At 41.8% G+C, this 19,772-nt stretch overlaps 1 protein-coding gene across 1 annotated transcript in view; it reads left to right on the top strand.

The window, feature by feature from the left end:
* The window catches only part of ACVR2A (activin A receptor type 2A), a 249,853-nt gene that overhangs the window by 37,499 nt on the left and 192,582 nt on the right, over positions 1 to 19,772 (top strand). The window contains exons 2-4 of the mRNA XM_069225237.1: positions 9,036 to 9,243; positions 10,706 to 10,815; positions 18,221 to 18,375. Of these exons, the coding sequence (XP_069081338.1) occupies positions 9,036 to 9,243; positions 10,706 to 10,815; positions 18,221 to 18,375 (473 nt within the window). The remainder of the gene's footprint in view (positions 1 to 9,035; positions 9,244 to 10,705; positions 10,816 to 18,220; positions 18,376 to 19,772) is intronic.

Genomic DNA, 19,772 nt, shown 5'->3' with positions numbered 1-19,772 from the left:
CAGAAAAAATGTTTTTTCTTTTTTTTCCCTCATTTGTTTTTTTGGTGCCATCCACTATAAACCAACACTAACTAACACCGCTCTCCTGTTCTTCAACCCATCAACCTTCTGATGTCTCCTCCCCACTTACCATGCCAGCAACTTGGCAAAGCCAATAGCTCTACATGGATGATGCCTTTTGGCTTTGCCAATGCTTGTTTTTGCTAGGGTGGCACAGGGCCCATAAATGGGTCTGGGAAGAGCTACTACCTGCTTGGTGACTCATCCACCACCAAACAAAAACTGATAATGCCAGTACCCTTTATACTAAGTCGCCTCAGTTTTATGCTTTTACTTTAAAAAAAGAAAATGAGCCTGCAACTATAAGGCAACGCCCAAAAAGTGACAGACTAGCATGTAAAATAGTTGGCTTTGTATGTCAGTGTGCCAAACCCTAAATCTTTTTCTTTCGTTCCCAACTTGTAAGTGAAGGGCTCGTTGGCTAGGGCCAGTAGATACAGCTTAAAAGTGGCATTATTCATCATCGTTTTTTCAAAAAATTCTAACAAGATTTTAGCAGTTTCTACATGCTTTCGTGCCAGAAGAAATCTCACGTATGCAGTATCTGGTGGTAATATGTAGCAGTGACCTAGAACTAAAATATCTTGGCACTCTGAAGAAAATGTGCTTATTTTGAATGTGATGAGAACACTAACGGAGGTTATGTAGCGCCTCCTGCTTAATCCAATTCAACCTACGCAATCCTCTGTTAATTAAAATTCATCAAATAACTATATAAAGTTCTGTCAGTCAGTTTTGAAATCTTCAGGTTACACATTTCGTTCCAAAATTGACTTGTGGATCTTTAACCAAAAACTTATATATATATTTTTTTTTAAAGATCCTAATTATATATTTGTATGCGTATAGATGTATATCATTATTGATCTAGTTGGATATCCGTTCCCTAAAACCAAAGGAGGCCATTATCTTAAATTCAAGCCAAAAATATATTTTAGATTGATTTTTAATAATCATTCTGGACGTCAACCTCTCCAACAATAGCTGTGGACGCCCCTCCCTATCTCCGCAAGATCATGTTTGAGAGTTCAGAGAAAAGCAGGACTAAAATCTAACATGAGAGCTAGCAAATGTATTATACTGTTGTCCTAGATAAATCAATGAAACCAGGGTAGGCTCCTTTTGCCACCTTCTCTTTTTACGATTAAAAGCCCTTTACTACAAAAAATAAAAAGTGGAAGCTATGTCTAAACTGTAGAAGGATAAAAAGATGTCTCTGCCTGTAATGTATAAAGAGCAAGTATCTTTGACTCTAAGAAAAGTATTGGGCACTCCTGGAGACATCAAGACAGTATAGTAACATTAGGCAGGCCTGACGTCTCTTGCTCGGTAAAGATGGCAACCTTCCAAGTGCTTTAGTTCTTACTTGCATATGTAGCATGCCAGTCTGGCCCTAGTTTGAGCTATAACCTGAGTAGGGCTCACCTTACTAGTATTCATCTGCTTTTGACAGCCTTCAGTACCATGAAAGAGGTTTGCTGTGCAAACCCCTGCTTAACATTTCCTATTCTATCATCCTAGCAGGAATAGGTAGAATTGAAGCCTTTTAAAGATTGTGCAGTCCCTGCTCAGGTTGACAACCTAATTGCTCTTTGACTTCTTTGTTTTGTGTGTGAAGTGCATTTGTGCAACAATAGGTTGTTCCCCTACCTTAAAAAAACACTTGCAGCTTTCATTCTCGCTCATTTGTAATTACTTTACTCTTTTAGCAGCATCTCTGCTTTGCACATTCTACCATATAGATTAATGAATCTTCTCTAATTAAGCTGGCACGCCTCCCCTTTTGATGCGCACACAGCACCCTGCTGCCTTCTGGCTATGATGGTGCTGCGTAGCTTTTTTACTCTTGTACTATAATTTTAATTGGTGCCCCTGTCTCCATCTTCTCCTACACTGTACTAAGTGTTGCGCCCCACAACAAGATAAGAGCGCCTCTGGTCATTCACAGATGACACTGAATCACCTCCCACAGGATTAAAACAAATGCATTGTTCCTATGAAAGAAATAAAGCACCTCAACACAGCCTTTATCAGTTGATTCTCAGCCATTAGCCACCGAGTAGAGTTTCTTGACCTTACTAACCAGAATCATGAACTGCTGATTGAAACCTAAAAAACCTGCTTTGCGTGTTGTCTCAATCAACCCCTGCATCATTCTTTCTTAGGATTTGTCCATCAGCTGCTTTGACCAATATGTAAAGGCCATGTTGGCAGCTCATTTTTCAACAGTGTCTTAATCTCATATCCACTCTTCTGATGTCATCAATCTTATTATATATTTTCCTTGGAAATTTAAACGCTCTCTGGAAATGACAAAATTATCTATTGCTCCCATAAAGTTTGTGCAGTTGATCCCTCTCAACTGTTGTCACCTCCACATACGAAAGGTGGTATCCTGGATTTGATCGCAAGTGAAGATGTTATCTGTTCAAAATCCCCTAGATAACTGGTCAGGTCACAAATATCAGGTTCTGTGTGAGAAAGAAGTGTTTCAAATAAGAGACTTCAGCTTCTATGATCCACCTAAAACGAGCACACACTCTAAACTAAAACCTGGGATCTCCTCAGCTGACAATTCTTCTGAATTAGTATCACATTAGAGGTGGCTTAACTCCTTGGCCCCTTTAGAAAAGAAAAGGAAACAAGCACAACACTCTGCCCCTTGTTACTCAGAAGTGCTCAGTTACCAAAAGCAAGACATTTAGAAACCTCTTATAAAAACTTTGAAAAGGCATCCTTTTTGATAAACCCCAAGCAGACTAAAAGCTTTATTCGGCTAGTAAAAACTGACACCTTTCACAAACCACTGAAACCCTTTAGCCATGGGTTCTTAAAAATAAAACATTAATTACAGAAAAAACAACGGCACCTGAATGTAGGTAAACTGGTGAATTTTGGTACTTGACAGACTTGCACTCCATAAAGTAGTTGCAACCGCAAACACTTCACTCTACATAGATGAACCCATACTAGCTTTCTTAGTAAAACAGTTATCCCCCAGATGAAAGAATCTTTCTCAACATCCATAAATACCTCCCTTATCTAGGATTCTGTGTTTGACTTCCTGAGAATACAACATATTAATTCCCTACTCAAAAAACAACTGGCAGTAACCCAGCAGATCCCAACAATTATAGAACCATCAAAGGTCTTTCTTTCCTGCCTAAATGTTTAAAAAAGTGTGTTGCTGCTCAACTGTAGAATTATATCTCGGGCACTAACCTCTAAGACCGCTCCAATCAGTCTTTCAGTCAAAGCTCAGTACCCTTTAACTTCCATGCCACCCCACTTAATCATTCCTGGATCCCGTGGACTCCCGCTGAATCATTATTGGAATCCACAGAACGCCACTGAGTCATTACTGGGATCCCTGGACCCTGCACTTTGAATTTTCAAAGATTTGAACTACAAAAAAACACCAAAATATTTTATTTCATTCAAACAATAAAAAAAAAACACACAATTTTAATGGGAAGGCTGGAGATGCTCTAAATGTAATTGACTCAATGAATCGGCCATATTATATTGATGCACTTGCACTGCTCCCGACTATACCAACTTAATTTGTAGCCTCCAGTTTCAAATTCCTTCACATTAATAGAAGTTTAAACTTTTATTTTTTCATTTAGCTTCTTTATTTATATGTCATTTATTAATCTGTTATTTCATTTTTGGCTCTGTCACGGTACCCTCCCCCCCCCCCCCCCCCCCCCCCCCGGAGTAGGTTAAGAACCACTGCTACAGACCACAGTTTGCCTGCTAGTAAACTACAAAAAAAAGTGGGTTAAAATGGAAATCTACATGAATCACTCCCACTTTCTTCCGTCCGTTTACCTTACAGTTCTGCCTTTACATGGAGCCTTTGATCTTTGCTTTGACTACCACTAATGTTTAAAACGTTTAGCTTTAAATCAGGATGAGCAGATTGAGGAACTCATTTCTTTCAGAGTTCCTAAATAAAATAAAAGCTTTTGGTGTCTCAATTTAAGCTAAGGCTAAACTCTTCTAAAACTGAATTTGTCCTCATGTGATTGCAGTGTCTTACAAAACTGAATCAGCAGGGATGACCCCTCTGAATCTGTGGGAATACTCAAGGTGGGGCTGTCAGGACGTTATAATGTCAATTCCTGGTTGAATTTTACATCCTGCTGGACAGGTCTCTCTGGGCTTTTCATGTGACATGTGGGATGCTCTTCAAAGAGGCCTTCCCTGTCACAGGCAAATGTTGGCTGATACCTGGGCAAGAACATTGTTATCTCTCTGCCAGTCTGGCCCCAGTCGCAATTGGGCCTACTATTATATTACAGTGTCAGTCTGTTTGACAGGTCTTCTAGGATTGCAGATATTTGGGGCGCACGTCAAAGCAATGACCCAAAATGCCAAGACACCTTGTGTGTATCCACTTTCTGTTTGCTGAAAGCTTAGCTCTGTTATACCTGAATATGTTCTGTCTGAGGTTGCTGTGGGCCCAGAACTGCCTAAAACCAGATATGGGTATTAGGATTACCATAGTGCATTGCCCATAAGCCTTCAAAGCCTAAGTTTAGAGAGGCAGAAGACATAGGCCATTCAAAAAAATGCACAGATAGTTGTCCTCTGGAACCTTATTGGTTAGGCATCCACAGGGGTCGTTCCCACCCACTGCTTGTTCCAGGCATAAATATGGCATCCCCAGGAACCCACTCACAAACACTCCTGGGCATGTGGATGATGAGAAGAGGACTAAACCTGCTGTCCGAGTCACAGGTTCAGTTGAACTTGCTTTCTCTCTTGGACCCAGGACTAGAAAGTAGAGTCCAGGCATCATAAGGTTGACCTCCAGTAACTACAGGGTCACAACAAGCTACAAGAGGCCTTTTCCAGCAACTGACCAGTGATAACTAGATGTGGACTGAACCCTCCTGTCAGCCTCTGCCTGCTGCCATGCAAGTCTCTAAGTGCCTTCCCTGATATTCTTGGGGTGGGGGTCGCCTTTACAAGTTTAACCCTGTGGTGGATTGGGACTTTAAGGATTAGAGTCAGAAGGTAAAATCTTTGACCATGGCAAAAAGACTATGTATCTGACCCGTGCTCCATCCCGATCATGTCAAATTGTTCCTCTTTAGGGCCCAATAGAATTGGAAATTGATTGGATGTGTTTGGATGCCCTCTGGATTCTGTTAGCGATATTTCTTCAGTTTTCCCCCAGTAACTACTTCCTTTACTATAGCTGCCTGTGACCTGTGAATGCCTGTGGGTCACTCTGTTATCACTCCTGGGTGGACCGTCTGGTGCTTTCACAGGTGTAACCTTTGCACGGGCTTGGAATCACTTGTATTGCTCTAGGACTATTTTACTGAGTGAATCACTACTCTGTTGCTCCAGAATACAATATTATTTTTACTGTGCCCATATTTTGCCTCTGCATGCCTTTGTATTTCTCCTTAAAAAATAATCCTAGTTTGTGCTCCAAAATGATTGTCTGGCTGACTTTATACGTTGCATGCCTGTCAGTCACTCAGCTTTCTCTTCAGAAGGAGTTTATAAGGCATCTGTCACAACTGCATGATGCAATGCATGATGTGGACTGCTCCTTCAGCCCTCTTCGGTGCATTAAATAGAGATCTGTGCAGTTGAACAGAGCAAACAATAATTGTGAATCACATGCACTTTTTGTCTCCTGTCATTACACACCTTAACGCATGACCCTATGACTGTGGAAGAGCACTACCCAGATCACTCAATGACACCAAAATGCTTCCTCCATAGGCCCAACTGCAAATTAACACACTTCTAGCCAAAATGTCCACCATGACATATAGTACTACCCGTCTATTTGTGTGCTTCAGCAGCTCATCATGGGTATGAAGGACTGTCGAAGTGCAGTTAAAATAAAATGGTTGCTGTAGGAAGTTGGCTCTGTATGCACTATTTCAAAGTAAGGAATAGTATGCACAGAGTCCAAGGGTTCCCCTTAGAGGTAAGATAGTGGCAAAAAGAGAATTCTAATGCTCTATTTTGTGGTAGTGTGGTCGAGCAGTAGGCGTATCAGAGGGTAGTGTTAAGCATTTGTTGTACACACACAGGCAATAAATGAGGAACACACACTCAGACCAATTCCAGGCCAATAGGTTTTTGTATAGAAAAATATCTTTTCTTAGTTTATTTTAAGAACCACGGGTTCAAGATTTACAAGTAATGCTTTAAATGAAAGGTACTTCACTTAGGAACTTTAGGAACTTTGAATTAGCAAAATAGCATATACAGTTGTCACCTAAATGACATATAGCTATTTGAAAACTAGACACAGTGCAATGTTCAATAGTTCCTGGGGGAGCTAAGTGTTTGTTAGTTTTTGCAGGTGAGTAAACCACCTACAAAGTTCAAGTTTGGGTCCAAGGTAGCCCACCGTTGGGGGTTCAGGGCAACCCCAAAGTTACCACGCCAGCAGCTCAGGGCCGGTCAGGTGCAGAGGTCAAAGTGATGCCCAAAACGCATAGGCTTCAATGGAGAAGGGGCTGCCCCGGTTCCAGTCTGTCAGCAGGTAAGTACCCGCGTCTTCAGAGGGCAGACCTGGTGGGTTTTGCAAGGGCACCGGGGGGGACACAAGTCCACACAGAAAGTACACCCTCAGCGGCACGGGGGCGGCCGGGTGCAGTGTGCAAACAAGCGTCTGGTTCGCAATAGAAATCAATGGGAGACCAAGGGGTCTCTTCAGCGATGCAGGCAAGGGGGGGGGGGGGGCTCCTCGGGGTAGCCACCACCTGGGCAAGTGGGAGGGCTACCTGGGGGTCGCTCCTGCACTGGAGGTCGGATCCTTCAGGTCCTGGGGGCTGCGGATGCAGTGCCTTTACCAGGTGTCAGGTCTTCGAAGCAGGCAGTCGTGGTCAGGGGGAGCCTCGGTATTCCCTCTGCAGGCGTAGCTGTGGGGGCTCAGGGGGGGTCAACTCTGGCTACTCACGGTCTCGTAGTCACCGGGGAGTCCTCCTTGAAGTGTTTGTTCTCCACAAGTCGAGCCGGGGGCGTCGGGTGCAGAGTGCAAAGTCTCACGCTTCCGGCGGGAAACGTGTGTTGTTTCAAAGTTGCTTCTTTGTTGCAAAGTTGCAGTCTTTGGTGAACAGAGCCGCTGTCCTCTGGAGTTCTTGGTCCTTCTAGATACAGGGATGTCCTCTGAGGCTTCAGAGGTCGCTGGTCCCTGGGGAAAGCGTCGCTGGAGCTGTGTCTTTAGAAGGGGGTAGACAGGCCGGTAGAGCTGGGGCCAAAGCAGTTGGTGTCTCCATCTTCTCTGCAGGGTTTTTCAGCTTAGCAGTCCTCTTCTTCTTAGGTTGCAGGAATCTGAGTTCCTAGGTTCAGGGGAGCCCCTAAATACAGAATTTAGGGGTGGGTTTAGGTCAGGGAGGGCAGTAGCTAATGGCTACTAGCCCTGAGGGTGGCTACACCCTCTTTGTGCCTCCTCCCAAGGGGAGGGGGGTCACATTCCTATCCCTATTGGGGGGGGATCCTCCATCTGCAAGATGGAGGATTCCTAAAAGTCAGAGTCACTTCAGCTCAGGTTGCCTTAGGGGCTGTCCTGACTGGTCAGTGACTCCTCCTTGTTTTTCTCATTATCTCCTCTGGACTTGCCGCCAAAAGTGGGGGCTGTGTCCAGGGGGCGGGCATCTTCACTAGCTGGAGTGCCCTGGGGCATTGTAACACGAAGCCTGAGCCTTTGAGGCTCACTGCTAGGTGTTACAGTTCCTGCAGGGGGAGGTGTGAAGCACCTCCACCCAGAGCAGGCTTTTGTTTCTGTCCTCAGCGATCACAAAGGCCCTCACCACATGGGGTCAGAAACTAGTCTCTCAGCAGCAGGCTGGCACAGACCAGTCAGTCCTGCACTGAACAATTAGGTAAAATACAGGGGGCATCTCTAGGATGCCCTCTGTGTGCATTTTTTAATAAATCCAACACTGGCATCAGTGTGGGTTTATTATTCTGAGAAGTTTGATACCAAACTTCCCAGTATTCAGTGTAGCCATTATGGAGCTGTGGAGTTAGTTTTTCACAGACTCCCAGACTATATATTCTTATGGCTACCCTGCACTTACAATGTCTAAGGTTTTGCTTAGACACTGCAGGGGCATAGTGTTCATGCACCTATGCCCTCACCTGTGGTATAGTGCACCCGGCCTTAGGGCTGTAAGGCCTGCTAGAGGGGTGACTTACCTATGCCACAGGCAGTGTGAGGTTGGCATGGCACCCTGAGGGGAGTGCCATGTCGACTTAGTCATTTTCTCCCCACCAGCACACACAAGCTGGCAAGCAGTGTGTCTGTGCTGAGTGAGGGGTCCCTAGGGTGGCATAAGACATGCTGCAGCCCTTAGAGACCTTCCCTGGCATCAGGGCCCTTGGTACCAGGGGTACCAGTTGCAAGGGACCACCCTGGGTGCCAGGGTTGTGCCAATTGTGGAGACAGTGGTACATTTTAGGTGAAAGAACACTGGTGCTGGGGCCTGGTTAGCAGGGTCCCAGCACACTTCTCAGTCAAGTCAGCATCAGGCAAAAAGTGGGGGGTAACTGCAACAGGGAGCCATTTCTTTACAGTTGCCTTATAAACATATGGTGTAATAGTTATTTTCTTAATCTACCCCGTAATTACTTGGTGTACTTCATGTACCTGACTGTAGGTCGACTGTAATGCAAGTGCTTGGGTATGGTGCATATTTATGTGGGTGTGTTTCCTAGAACATGTTGTTCCTGTTTGTTATCTGTATTTGTAGGTGTGCCTGTAGTATTATTTACTGACTCTTGCCCATGTGCTCTAAAAATGAGTCAGTCCTTTGTCTGTTTTTTTCCAACCTGTAAAGCAAGTGTTACTCTCTATCTGAATTAAATGAGCCAGGAAAGCACAGCACAACTGAAGTAAAAGAAGGATGTGTCCTATGTTCTGACGCTATTGCTAGACCAGAGAAACGTTGTCCTCGTTTAATTCAATCTTAAAATAATTTTCATTCATGCAGGAGCCATACTCGGGAGGTCGGAAACTCAGAAGTGCATGTTCTACAACTCGCATTGGGAAAAAGACAAGACAAATCGAAGCGGCATTGAAACCTGTCATGGTGATAAAGACAAAAGGCAGCACTGTTTTGCTACGTGGAAGAATATTTCTGGGACAATTGAAATAGTGAAACAAGGGTGCTGGTTGGATGACGTTAACTGCCATGATCGGTGAGGTTTTTTCCTTTTTTTTCCTTTTTTTTAATTTTTTTTATTTCCCTGTCCTGATTTGTATTAACCTTGTTTTACGATGAATTGCCCATCTCTTTATTTGACCAGTTACAGTTGGTGTGTACTGTGTTAAATTGTTACGACGAGTATTACATTTAATTCATCCAGCTATGTTTATCAGGGAGATTATACTTGGTGTAACTACCGTTCTGATTGCTACAGGTAGAATTTTGCCTGGAGACACTCCTTATAGTAGGCATCTAATGTTGTTTGTAGCACATTACTTTGGTGGAAGTTGTGAGGACCAGACTTTGTTTTGCCTTTTGAGCTTCAGTCGAATGCTGCCTCTTAGATATACAGCAGCAGATTCAGATTAGGAATTATAGTAGCAGCTCCCTTAAGGGAATAAGATGCATAGAAAACCTCAACCTGTGTTCTGTTGTGCACAAGCTTAGTTGCTATGGTACGTAAAACCATAACAAACAAGCTTTACATTACCAGGGTAAAAGGAGAAAAGCAGCATGAGCATGAGCCTGTGCCTTGCTTTGGAAGGGCTTGGTCACTACTGCCAGTTTGTGCAGTAATACATTTATTTCAGACCAGCCCGTCCTCAGGTCGTTGGTTTTAAATACTGTTTTATTCACAGCAGGGGGCAGACAGGCATAGAGCATTGAGCTTTTTCTGCCGGAGCAGTACCATATACCCCTTTCCCAAGATTCAACACCCCGCACTCTCTACAAGATCCATCTTTAGGAAATGAGTGTCCTCATCAATAGGTGCCAGCAGACCAGAAGTCATCATACAACTTGCCTCTCCTCTCCATGCCCTCACCTCGGTCCCTAAGGACTCCTCGTGTGCCAGAACACTTATTTGGTCAGCAAGCCATTGGCACCCAACAAGATGGTAGTAAATAGGGCGTCTTTTCGCAAAGGCCTCTCCTCCTTGCGTTGTCGTAGCTCCACTCACTACAACAATTTCAGACTGCATTGTCCTAAAAACCACTGTGGCTGCTGCTTGTTTTAATGTGGAAAAAAGTGACTGTAGTCTGTGTGTCTCTGTCTGTCTGTCTCTCTCTCTTTCCCTCTCCCTCTCCCTTTGAACTCCTCTCTCTCTCTCTGTCTCCCCCCCTGTCTCTCTCCCCCTCTCTCCCCTTTTAAAAAAAAGACCTTCATGACCTGTGGGCTAATCTCAAATTCCCCAATTGGTCATTCCTTGGTCCACTTAACATGACCCATTAAAATAAAACTACAATTTTAAATATCTTCATCTCAAGGGTTAATCATTTTTTTTTCTTCCTAATTTCCCCTTTCAGACTGCATTGTAGTATGGTCTCCGAAATTTCCCATTGCTATATGTTCCTGAAACACAAAGAAACCTAAATAATGTATCTTCTTTCAAACAAGTGAGAAGTCTAGTTTTGTTGAAAGTCAACAGTGACAATTTGTCTTCCTTATATTTTCAGCAATGAATGTATAGAAAAAAAGGAAAGCCCTGAAGTGTTTTTCTGCTGCTGTGAAGGGGACACGTGTAATAAAATGTTCCTCTATGTGCCCGAAATGGAAGTAACGCAACGTAAGTTCTTTGAAAGGTTGTGCCTTAAAAAGCATGTCTTCTACATTCGGTGTTGTGAGCGTATCCTGATAAAGTAATTTTTGGCAGTGATATAATAAATATAACTTCAAAGGAATATGGGACTGGCAGCGTGGGCACCTGTGTCTACAGCAAATATGAGCATTTTAGGCGAGAGTATATACTGAAGTAACTATTTTTTTTTATATTGCAGCATTTCTTGTTGCAGACTTTCATATCACAATGAAGTAAACAAATGTGCTTTTACATTAAAGCAAACTCGTTTTTTATTTTAACACTTTATAATTTGCTGAACTGCAAATATATATATTTTTCTCCTGTAACCTGTCTTTCATTGCATAATATGGAATGGTTTTGTTGGTTACGGGGCCTCTCACCATTTTTCTCTTGCTTAGTTAACCTGTCTAATTATTGGCCCTTAGTCTCTCTCTATTCATTGTTGCAGGAAGGGGATCCTTAGAAAATGTGTTTGTAACCACCAACCAAACTATAGTTAAAATATTTAAAGATCCCAAAATTAGAGGTCCTAACATTAAGAAGTAATAAACGTAATAATGTGTCAGAAAATGATGAATAATTTTTAAGACAATAAAATGCTTTTAATTAAAAAAGAAAAATGTCACTATCCAGAGGGACGGGGAGCAAATTGTCCAAAGAATTAAAGGCGAAAGTAAGAAAACCTGTAAAAATATTTAAATCGCCGTATGGAATTCTTATGTGTAACTCGTCTGAAGGTAGCTTAACGAGGATTGCCTGGAGTATGCTTTTTGAAGGGCACTTTGTCAGAGAACTTTACATTCTGACATACAACAATGTGCAGTTTGTGCGAATCCCAGTAAATCTTGCTGTCAAGATGCTAAATGCAGATGCAGGATATTCAAACCCCTTGGTGACTTTCAAATGCAAGAGAAGTTAATTTGTGAGGCCAGAGTTCGATATATGGACTGAAGTTGCTTAAACATCTTTATCTTTAGCAGGTCGAACCCTGCAGTATCTGTCAAAACATCATTCAACTTTTCCTCTCCTAGTTTGAAGAGGCTGGGAGCTAGGTGTGGAAAACGTTCCAGCCACATCAAGGTGCCCTTTCAATGAAAAGGCTTAACTGGTTTGCCAGATGCTTTTTAATGATTTCTCTTGTTCAGCGCTTATGATATTACAGGTATGGTTATTAGATCAGGTGAAGGCAATTGAAGCGAACCATACTTTGTAGTGTTTCAGGCTTGGTCCTAACAAACCTAGTCAACTTGGAAAAGTTTTCCATTGGTCATTACCCCCTCTGTTCCCAGGCCCTTCTTACCTTACCAGGACAAAGGCTTCTGAAAACCCCAGCGAGGAATCATACTCGGGTATCTCAGTCCCTGCAGACCAGTCAAGAAAAAATCTCCTAGCGTTTTTGATGCAAGTCTTTAGGGGACAAATAATCCAGCGGAAGCATGCATCACCTAATCAGTTGTAGTTCTAGCAGGCAGCATGGATTCTTAACAGCCACATGCTGTAAAATCCTAATATGTTCTTGTTTTAGTGGGTTCTGCATGGTTTACGTAGAGGGAAATCTAGTATGCCATTAACTTGAACTCCTACCAAATCTGATGCAAGGTGTCTTGTAAATGTTACAACGGGTAAGTACGTTGTTGCAATAATTCCCCCTAGTGTATGAAATCCCAGAGTGTTCGTATGGGAATATCCAACATGCGGTGTAGCATCTTTGTTGGGAAATAATTCATCCAATGCTGTAAACCATTCCCTTGGTATGCATGGCAGTTCACCTTACAAAGACAGGAGACTAGAATTTTCAAACGGTATGGTGACAGAAAGGTTGGGAGTTAAGCAGTTCTCAATAGTAGTGAATAAGTGATGTTTCACAATTGGCTATGCTCAGCCCCGGAGTTTAGATGGATTCTTATAACCGCAAATTCCTCGCCATTAAAATAATCCTCAGACGCCAAACTAGATAGGGACCCTTTTCACTGCAGTGCTCCAGCTCACAAGTTGGCGGTATCTTCTGCTTCCCCATTGATTTAGTTCCACCCTGGAAGTTTTGCAGTGCAGCCGATATAGACACCCCCCTCGCACGCTATCTTTAATTCCTTTCGTTATGGGCCGTCAGATGTGGACCTGGAGCTTTGTTCTTTTTTATCCATTGTTTGACAAACATTTTGCAAGGTTATTTTTTTTAACCCCCAAAAAAGTGCAGTGTGCAAGGAAACTATGTTGACTCAAATAACCATAGGATTTAAACCATGCAGGGATTGTTGCAAACAAATATCTTTGACAGACCCCCCTGTCCCCCTGCCCCCCCCCCCCCCCAAGGAATGTATTTTGTGTTAGGCACGAATCAGTCTTAAGAGGAGTGCACCCTCATGAAACCAAAGGCTACCCTGAGCCGTAAAGTGAAACTGTACATAGCCGAACACCAAAGGAAACCTTTATGTCCAGGTCTAAGACACAATGGAAACACAGGACGGCCAAGAGGGACTTACCCCCCCCCCCCCGCCACTCTGTCTCCAGAGAAGTTAAGAAGGCTTTGACATGCCACCTGGTCTTGATCAAGAGAAGAGCAGCTTCCAAAATTGGCTGCGGCGCAGCCTGAGTCCCCCAGATAATCGGCAACTTGCAAGCCTTCATGGAGGCCATGTTGGGCATCATTGACACTCTTGTGGTTCCCTGATGCACCTTTGGGACCTAGGAGTCCGCTGGCGAATCCATCTCCGGCACCATCTGTGCACCTCAAGTCCACTTGGGGTTGTACATGTGATTGGTGCCAACCTCTGCTCTAGTGCCAAAATCTGCCCACTACCTTTGACATCAATAATGGTATTCATGCTATTGGAGCCAGAGTAAGAAGCTATACCTATTTCGATGTCTGACTCCAACCCTAAATTGCCTCTGCTTCGACAGAGGTTGTTTCTCAAATCCTCATTGACATTCCTAGTCCTCATTCAGTCGGATTCAAACACAACACTACCTGTGCCTTTTAAGCCGTCCTCTGTTGCACTACTAGCTTTTTAGTTGAGATTCAGATCAGTCTCTGCCACCATTTGGATAGGATAGTGCGGATGATGGGGATGTTACCCCCTCCATTATGATGACAATTTGTATATGGCCAGGTAGGAGGCCATTGGGCTTGATACATCTTCTGATACTGGGTTGATTTTTCTCCCTCTGGACCACCAACAATTACTGTGCTTCTTTCACTGCGGTCATGAGACGTGCAACAGAGGTCTTGGACCTCCATTTAATTGCAGTATGGTCTGTACTCAATGAACAATCATTATCAGCTGCAGTGTAATTGTTGGTACTGGATAGTGTGTTTTCGGAGAACTACATATCCCTGTGTGACGACTTGAGGTTTTTATTATTATTATTATTTTTAATAATCTTATGTTTTAACATTACACATCCATCGGGTTTGGCATATACACAGGTTCTATCAAATGTAACGTTCATCAACAAGATCATTATAACATATCAAACTCTCTTCCCAATCCCCTTCTGCTCTTGTAAAAGACACCCCCACTAAAATAAAAAATACATCATAATACATATCTTCAACAGTTACTTGTTGCCCGTATTATATGGTGTTTTATCTGGAGGATCAGGATTATTCTCAGATAGGGCATCTTTAAGATCCGTCATCATGGTTGGCCATGCAGTTAGGTCATCCATTAGTTTGTCATCGGTGTGCACATTACATGCAAATTTCTTCTGCTGTAGCCCACTCAATAGTGTCTCTGAGCCAGGCAGAGTCTAACGGGGGGTGAGGGGCTTAATCATTTTATAGCAATGCATCGTTTAGCTAATGTTAAACCCAGCAGAAGAAATGTTCTACTTACTTTTCTACCTGATGGGGGAAGGTATGAATCCTAGAAGTATGTGTTTTATGTCTGATGGAATAGTCCAGCCCGTAGCACTGTGAAGGCTATCTAGCACCTGAGCCCAGTAATGTGACCGGGTAGTACAGTACCAACCCATGTGCTTAAAGTCTACATTCAGGGTCTGGCAGCAGGGACATTTTGTCAGAGCGTGTGGGATAAATCCTGCTGAGTTTGACAGGTGAAAAATATGTTTGATGAACATAATTATATTGTGAGTTTAAGGCAAGCTTTAGTACTTTTGAGATTTTAAATATATGTGAATCTTTGTCATGAGCAATAAAACACACCCTACAGACCATAATTTGAATAGAGTCCTTAGCACTTCAAATCAGATACACAGCTTTTGCAGGAGTTTCTCCTCTCCCTGCTCAGCAGCAGGGTATTTAAAATATCTCAACCAGGATTCCTATTCCTTTTATTCTCAAACACACATCATGCAGGATCAATGATGCCTACTTTGAGAATGCAGAGCCAGCCTTTCAGTTCTTACTGAGGAATGCATATGCACCTCAGAAATCACTTGCAGAGGGGAATATATAATTGAGGAATAGCCCTGTCTCTTATTAGATGGTATTAGTTAGCTCGCATTTATTTTTCTTGAACTGATAAATATATGCACCAATCTCTGACTAAAGAAAGGGGCGATAGTTGGAGGCACCTCACGTCCGCAATCAAAGAATAGAAAACACTTTTGCTGTCTGAAATTTGAGCAGTCATTTACAATATAAACCCCCTCCCTCCCACCTTTTGGTGCAGCTTATTTTTTGCACAAATTTAGCGAAAATAAAGGACTTTAGTGTATGGGACTCAATAGGAATCTCAACAGTGGACTATGTGTGGGGAAGCTGGGGGTCTACTAACCTTTGAACAGTTCAAATAATTAGAATTTGGCATAAAAGCTACTGAGTAGCTAAATGTGATTTACTCTTGTGTTGTACACCTCTTCAGGGGTAAGAAGCTTTGAAGCTACCCCTCTGGGGATATGGACTCTTAACCATTGGGCTAAGACTCACACAGATTTCCCATATATGTAGCAGAATAACGCCACACGTGATTGTCTCCCATGGTTGAAAAAAGTGAAAGGATATAGAGACCATGCAAATTGGGAGGAGGAACTAGTTTACCCTAGATAAGTAGAATTAAGAACCAGATTTAGCTATTTAATACAATGTGTTTTGTGTCCTGCAGTCATGCTCTACTGTGTGAAATAGGTAGGGTGCAGGCAAACACGACGCCTCTTCAGGGGTAGTAAGCGCCATATAAATACTTTTGCAATACAATACAATGTCTGAGCAGCAGCAATATTCTGGAGTCTCTATCCCACTGCCAGTTGTGCCACCAGGTTGTATAGTACTATAAGGCTATACTTGAATCCTTAAGCGGTGTAACAGGGGTGTCTGTCACAATGGAAGGGAGGACCAGGATACTAGGAATGTGGGAAATTAAACACCTCCCCTCCCCAAACCACCGAAATTCCCCTGTTGAAGTTTGCTAAAATACTCTTCAATATGCTTTTGGGGTTGGTGCTTGCAAGGGGAGATATTGCTAAGCTTTGGAGGACTTTTCAGATGCCAACAATCACCAAACGGACTGATCCCCTTTGAACAGAGACATTCATATAGTGATGGAGGCTGCCATAAAAATTGATCAAATCTGGAGCCCTTGGATTCAATACAGTGGCTGTGTGGTTTCAAATTATGATTGAATTGAATGAATGGCCATATAACTGTTGAAGTCTGGATGATTCATTGATCTAGTTTAACACTAAATGTACTTCCTTACTGGTTGAACAATTGCTATATCTTTTGTCAGGCTGCCTGTTTTGGGGTCTTCTCACCTTACTTTTTATGTAAGTGAATATTAAAAATATTTGCTTTTACACCGTTGAGAAGTTTGGTTTACTATTTGTGGGTTAAATGGAAAAATGCTGGCTTCCAGACTGTGGATAATTTGCCCGTTGTGTCCAACACCACTTTTGTGACTGACTTATTCTAACCTATACAGAAATTATGATAACTGACTTAGCCATCCAACTTTGACTTTCCTATCACTACTTCAGGTATATGCCACCAGTGCTGTTTACCTAAAAAAAATAAAAAAAATAAAAAAAATTAAGAAGAATGTTTGAACATACCATCATTTTCCATGATACAGGAGATAAATTAATTTTAAGGTAATCCCATGTGCCATCATTTTCCAAACACATTTTTTTTTGCAGGTCACCTCTGAGTACTGCTTCTGGAAAGGCTTAAGACTCAAAGAACTCATAACAAAGAAGGTTAACCTTGACCGCTTTTAAATTGCTAAGCAGAGAGGAGGTTCAACACCCTACCCCCCCCCCCCACAAAAAAAAACTGTCAAACACTCATACTCTTAATAAGGGGGGAGTAGTACCCTTTATATCAGTTTGTCATATCATTGAGGGCTTCGTCTTTCTAAGTATTTTATGTAGCAACCAATCAAGACCTATATTCCCAGGAAACATTCAGTATCATAGCTAAGAGTAGAAACATTAGCTAAGTAGGCCTTGGATTTACTAAGGCCTACTTCAAATTGAGTGCTCCTAAAAAGGTAATAATCTGAAAAGTGTTGGCAGTGATCATCAAGGCAGGTCCAGCAAACGGTGCTAGTTTATTTTTCATGATCATAAAAGGTGTACTCTTCATATAAGCGGATCTTAATATTTAACTCTTGATGTTCTTTGCCTAATGTGAAATGGAAAGCACAAAGCCGTGCCTGGTGCCAACCTGAGGTGAAAAGGGTCTCAAGGTACTGTTTTGAGACTTTAATAAAGGGGCAGTAGTAGTTTGGAAATATCCAAGCATCCACGTCAATACCAAAACCATTTTTTCCTGTATAAGAGTAGAATGGTAAATATTGGCTTCCTCTGATGCAGTCACAACATCCTGTTGCCCCATATTGGGCTATGTTTTTCTATTCTAAATCCTATGGTGAAGGTAAGATGTGATTGGTTATTTTTCTTTTGGTTCATGTTATGATTTTGCATAAGTCAATTGTTGCCCTAGTCTGGCTGAGTTGATGGCAAGTGCTGTTCTAAAACAGAACAAGTTAATATACCTTGTCTTCTGCATCCCTTAATTCCTTGGGCTCATTATTTAGAGTTATTAGCCATGTGGTGTTAGGAGCAGACATTCCTACAAGAAGGCCATTGCAGTTGGAGTTATTATATAAAAAAAACAGCAGGCCAAAGACCCCCTAAAATGTATTGTGCACAATACACCTAGAGTCCTTCTTGTCCACGCAGGCTGTATATCTACTCGCCACTATCTGGATCACCAGAGAAACCACCTGTGTATTGATGATGCCAAACACATGCCTGGATTATACATATGTTGAAGGCCTGCCATGTTCAACTTCGTATAATGTTCCTTGCTTTTTGTGCAACAGCACCCATATGCCTATCAATAAGTAACTAAATCTAGTGTGTTTATTTTTTTTTTAATATTTGCGACACAAGACTTTACTTTTATATATGTATATTTTATTTACAGCCACATCAAATCCTGTTGCACCAAAGCCACCTTTATTCAACACTCTTCTTTATTCATTGGTGCCCATCATGGTAATTGCAGTGATCGTACTTTTTTCATTTTGGATGTACAGGCATCACAAGCTGGCATATCCTCCTGTTCTTGTACCAACACAAGTAAGTTTCATTACACATAATGATACTTTTACTATTCAATGTATTTTTGCCAAAAAGTAATGTTGACATTTGTAGCTGTTAAGAAGTTCAGTATCAATGTCGATAGTGCTGGCTTTGAGTATTTATCCTTAAATCAAAAATGTTATCTATTTCTGTAGTATTACTGTTTGTCTTTTGGCCACTGACAACACACCAGAATACATTGCTACAGTCCGATATTGTATTGCAGTCCAAATTCAGATCTCACTGACACCAGTAAATCCCAAAAAGCAATTAAAACGTAAATTGCCAATTATTTGCTTGAATAACTTTTATACAGTACAATGTCAAATCACTGGCCCAAGTGGGGGATGAAAGGAAAGGGCAAACAGCAAAATAAAGTACTTAGATTGAAAGAAACCCTCGGTGCTATAGCTTATCACCTGTATGACCTGTCATGCCATGTGCCTGCTGAAATAAGTTTTAAGTAATCCAGAAATGAAACTAAGGCCCCCTCAATTACACATTTTTAGAAACCTTAGAGGACCATTTTGTAACTAGCATCTGTATGTTTCCCCACATCCAATTTAATGTTTTTAGTTGTTTGATCAGTCGCCTTACAGTGTAATATAAAAAAAAAAAAATACCTTTTTAATATCCATATAAAACTTCTGGAATAAAAGAAAGGAGTAAAAAAAACTCCTCTTCCCTGGCAGCAGCTCACATAGTTTATCTCTTAACAGTCTCCATAAATCATGAGTGGTGGAGAAGATGCTGGCGAGTGCTAATCCAATAGAGTATATACTCCAAAAAAAAGGAGCATATAAAAGTGCAGATTGGCAGTCTCATCACTTCCAAGCCAAGTGCAGTCCTGGTCTGCTTGTACAAGGGCACACATTAAGGTGCAGGTATATGTGCAAATCCCTAAGATCCTTAATTTCTAACTATGTTTCAATAAAGTGCAGTCATTAATAGGAGACCAAATTAATTCCCGCTCCATAAGGAACATACCATAGTGCAACTTTATGTGCAGATTTGCTACATCAATAATTTTAATGTTTGTACAAGGGAAACACAAAGTGCAGATGTATATGCAAGATCTCGGGATCTACATTTTATCGCCATATTTAAATAAAGTGCAGTCATTGGTAGATGTTAAAATTCAGGTCCAATCCGTTCGTACAGGTGAAAACTGTAAAGTGATAATATATATTGGTAGATTTGCTACATCCATATTTCTCCCCATGTCCAAACCAGATTTCGATAAAGTTCAATCATTAGTAATTGTGATTTAGAAAGCATAAAACAAGTTCAATTAATAATCAGTTCATGACAGTAATACAAGGATCATTGCAAATTTCTGGTGTATGTCTAGCCAATGGCCACACTGCACATAAATAGTAGGATGTAGAACTGAA

This window comes from Pleurodeles waltl, chromosome 3_1 (genome assembly GCF_031143425.1).
Source record: "Pleurodeles waltl isolate 20211129_DDA chromosome 3_1, aPleWal1.hap1.20221129, whole genome shotgun sequence".
In the NCBI taxonomy this organism is placed as follows: domain Eukaryota; kingdom Metazoa; phylum Chordata; class Amphibia; order Caudata; family Salamandridae; genus Pleurodeles; species Pleurodeles waltl.
The sequence above is the reverse complement of the archived record's forward strand: the minus strand, read 5'-3'. Positions and strand labels throughout refer to the sequence as shown.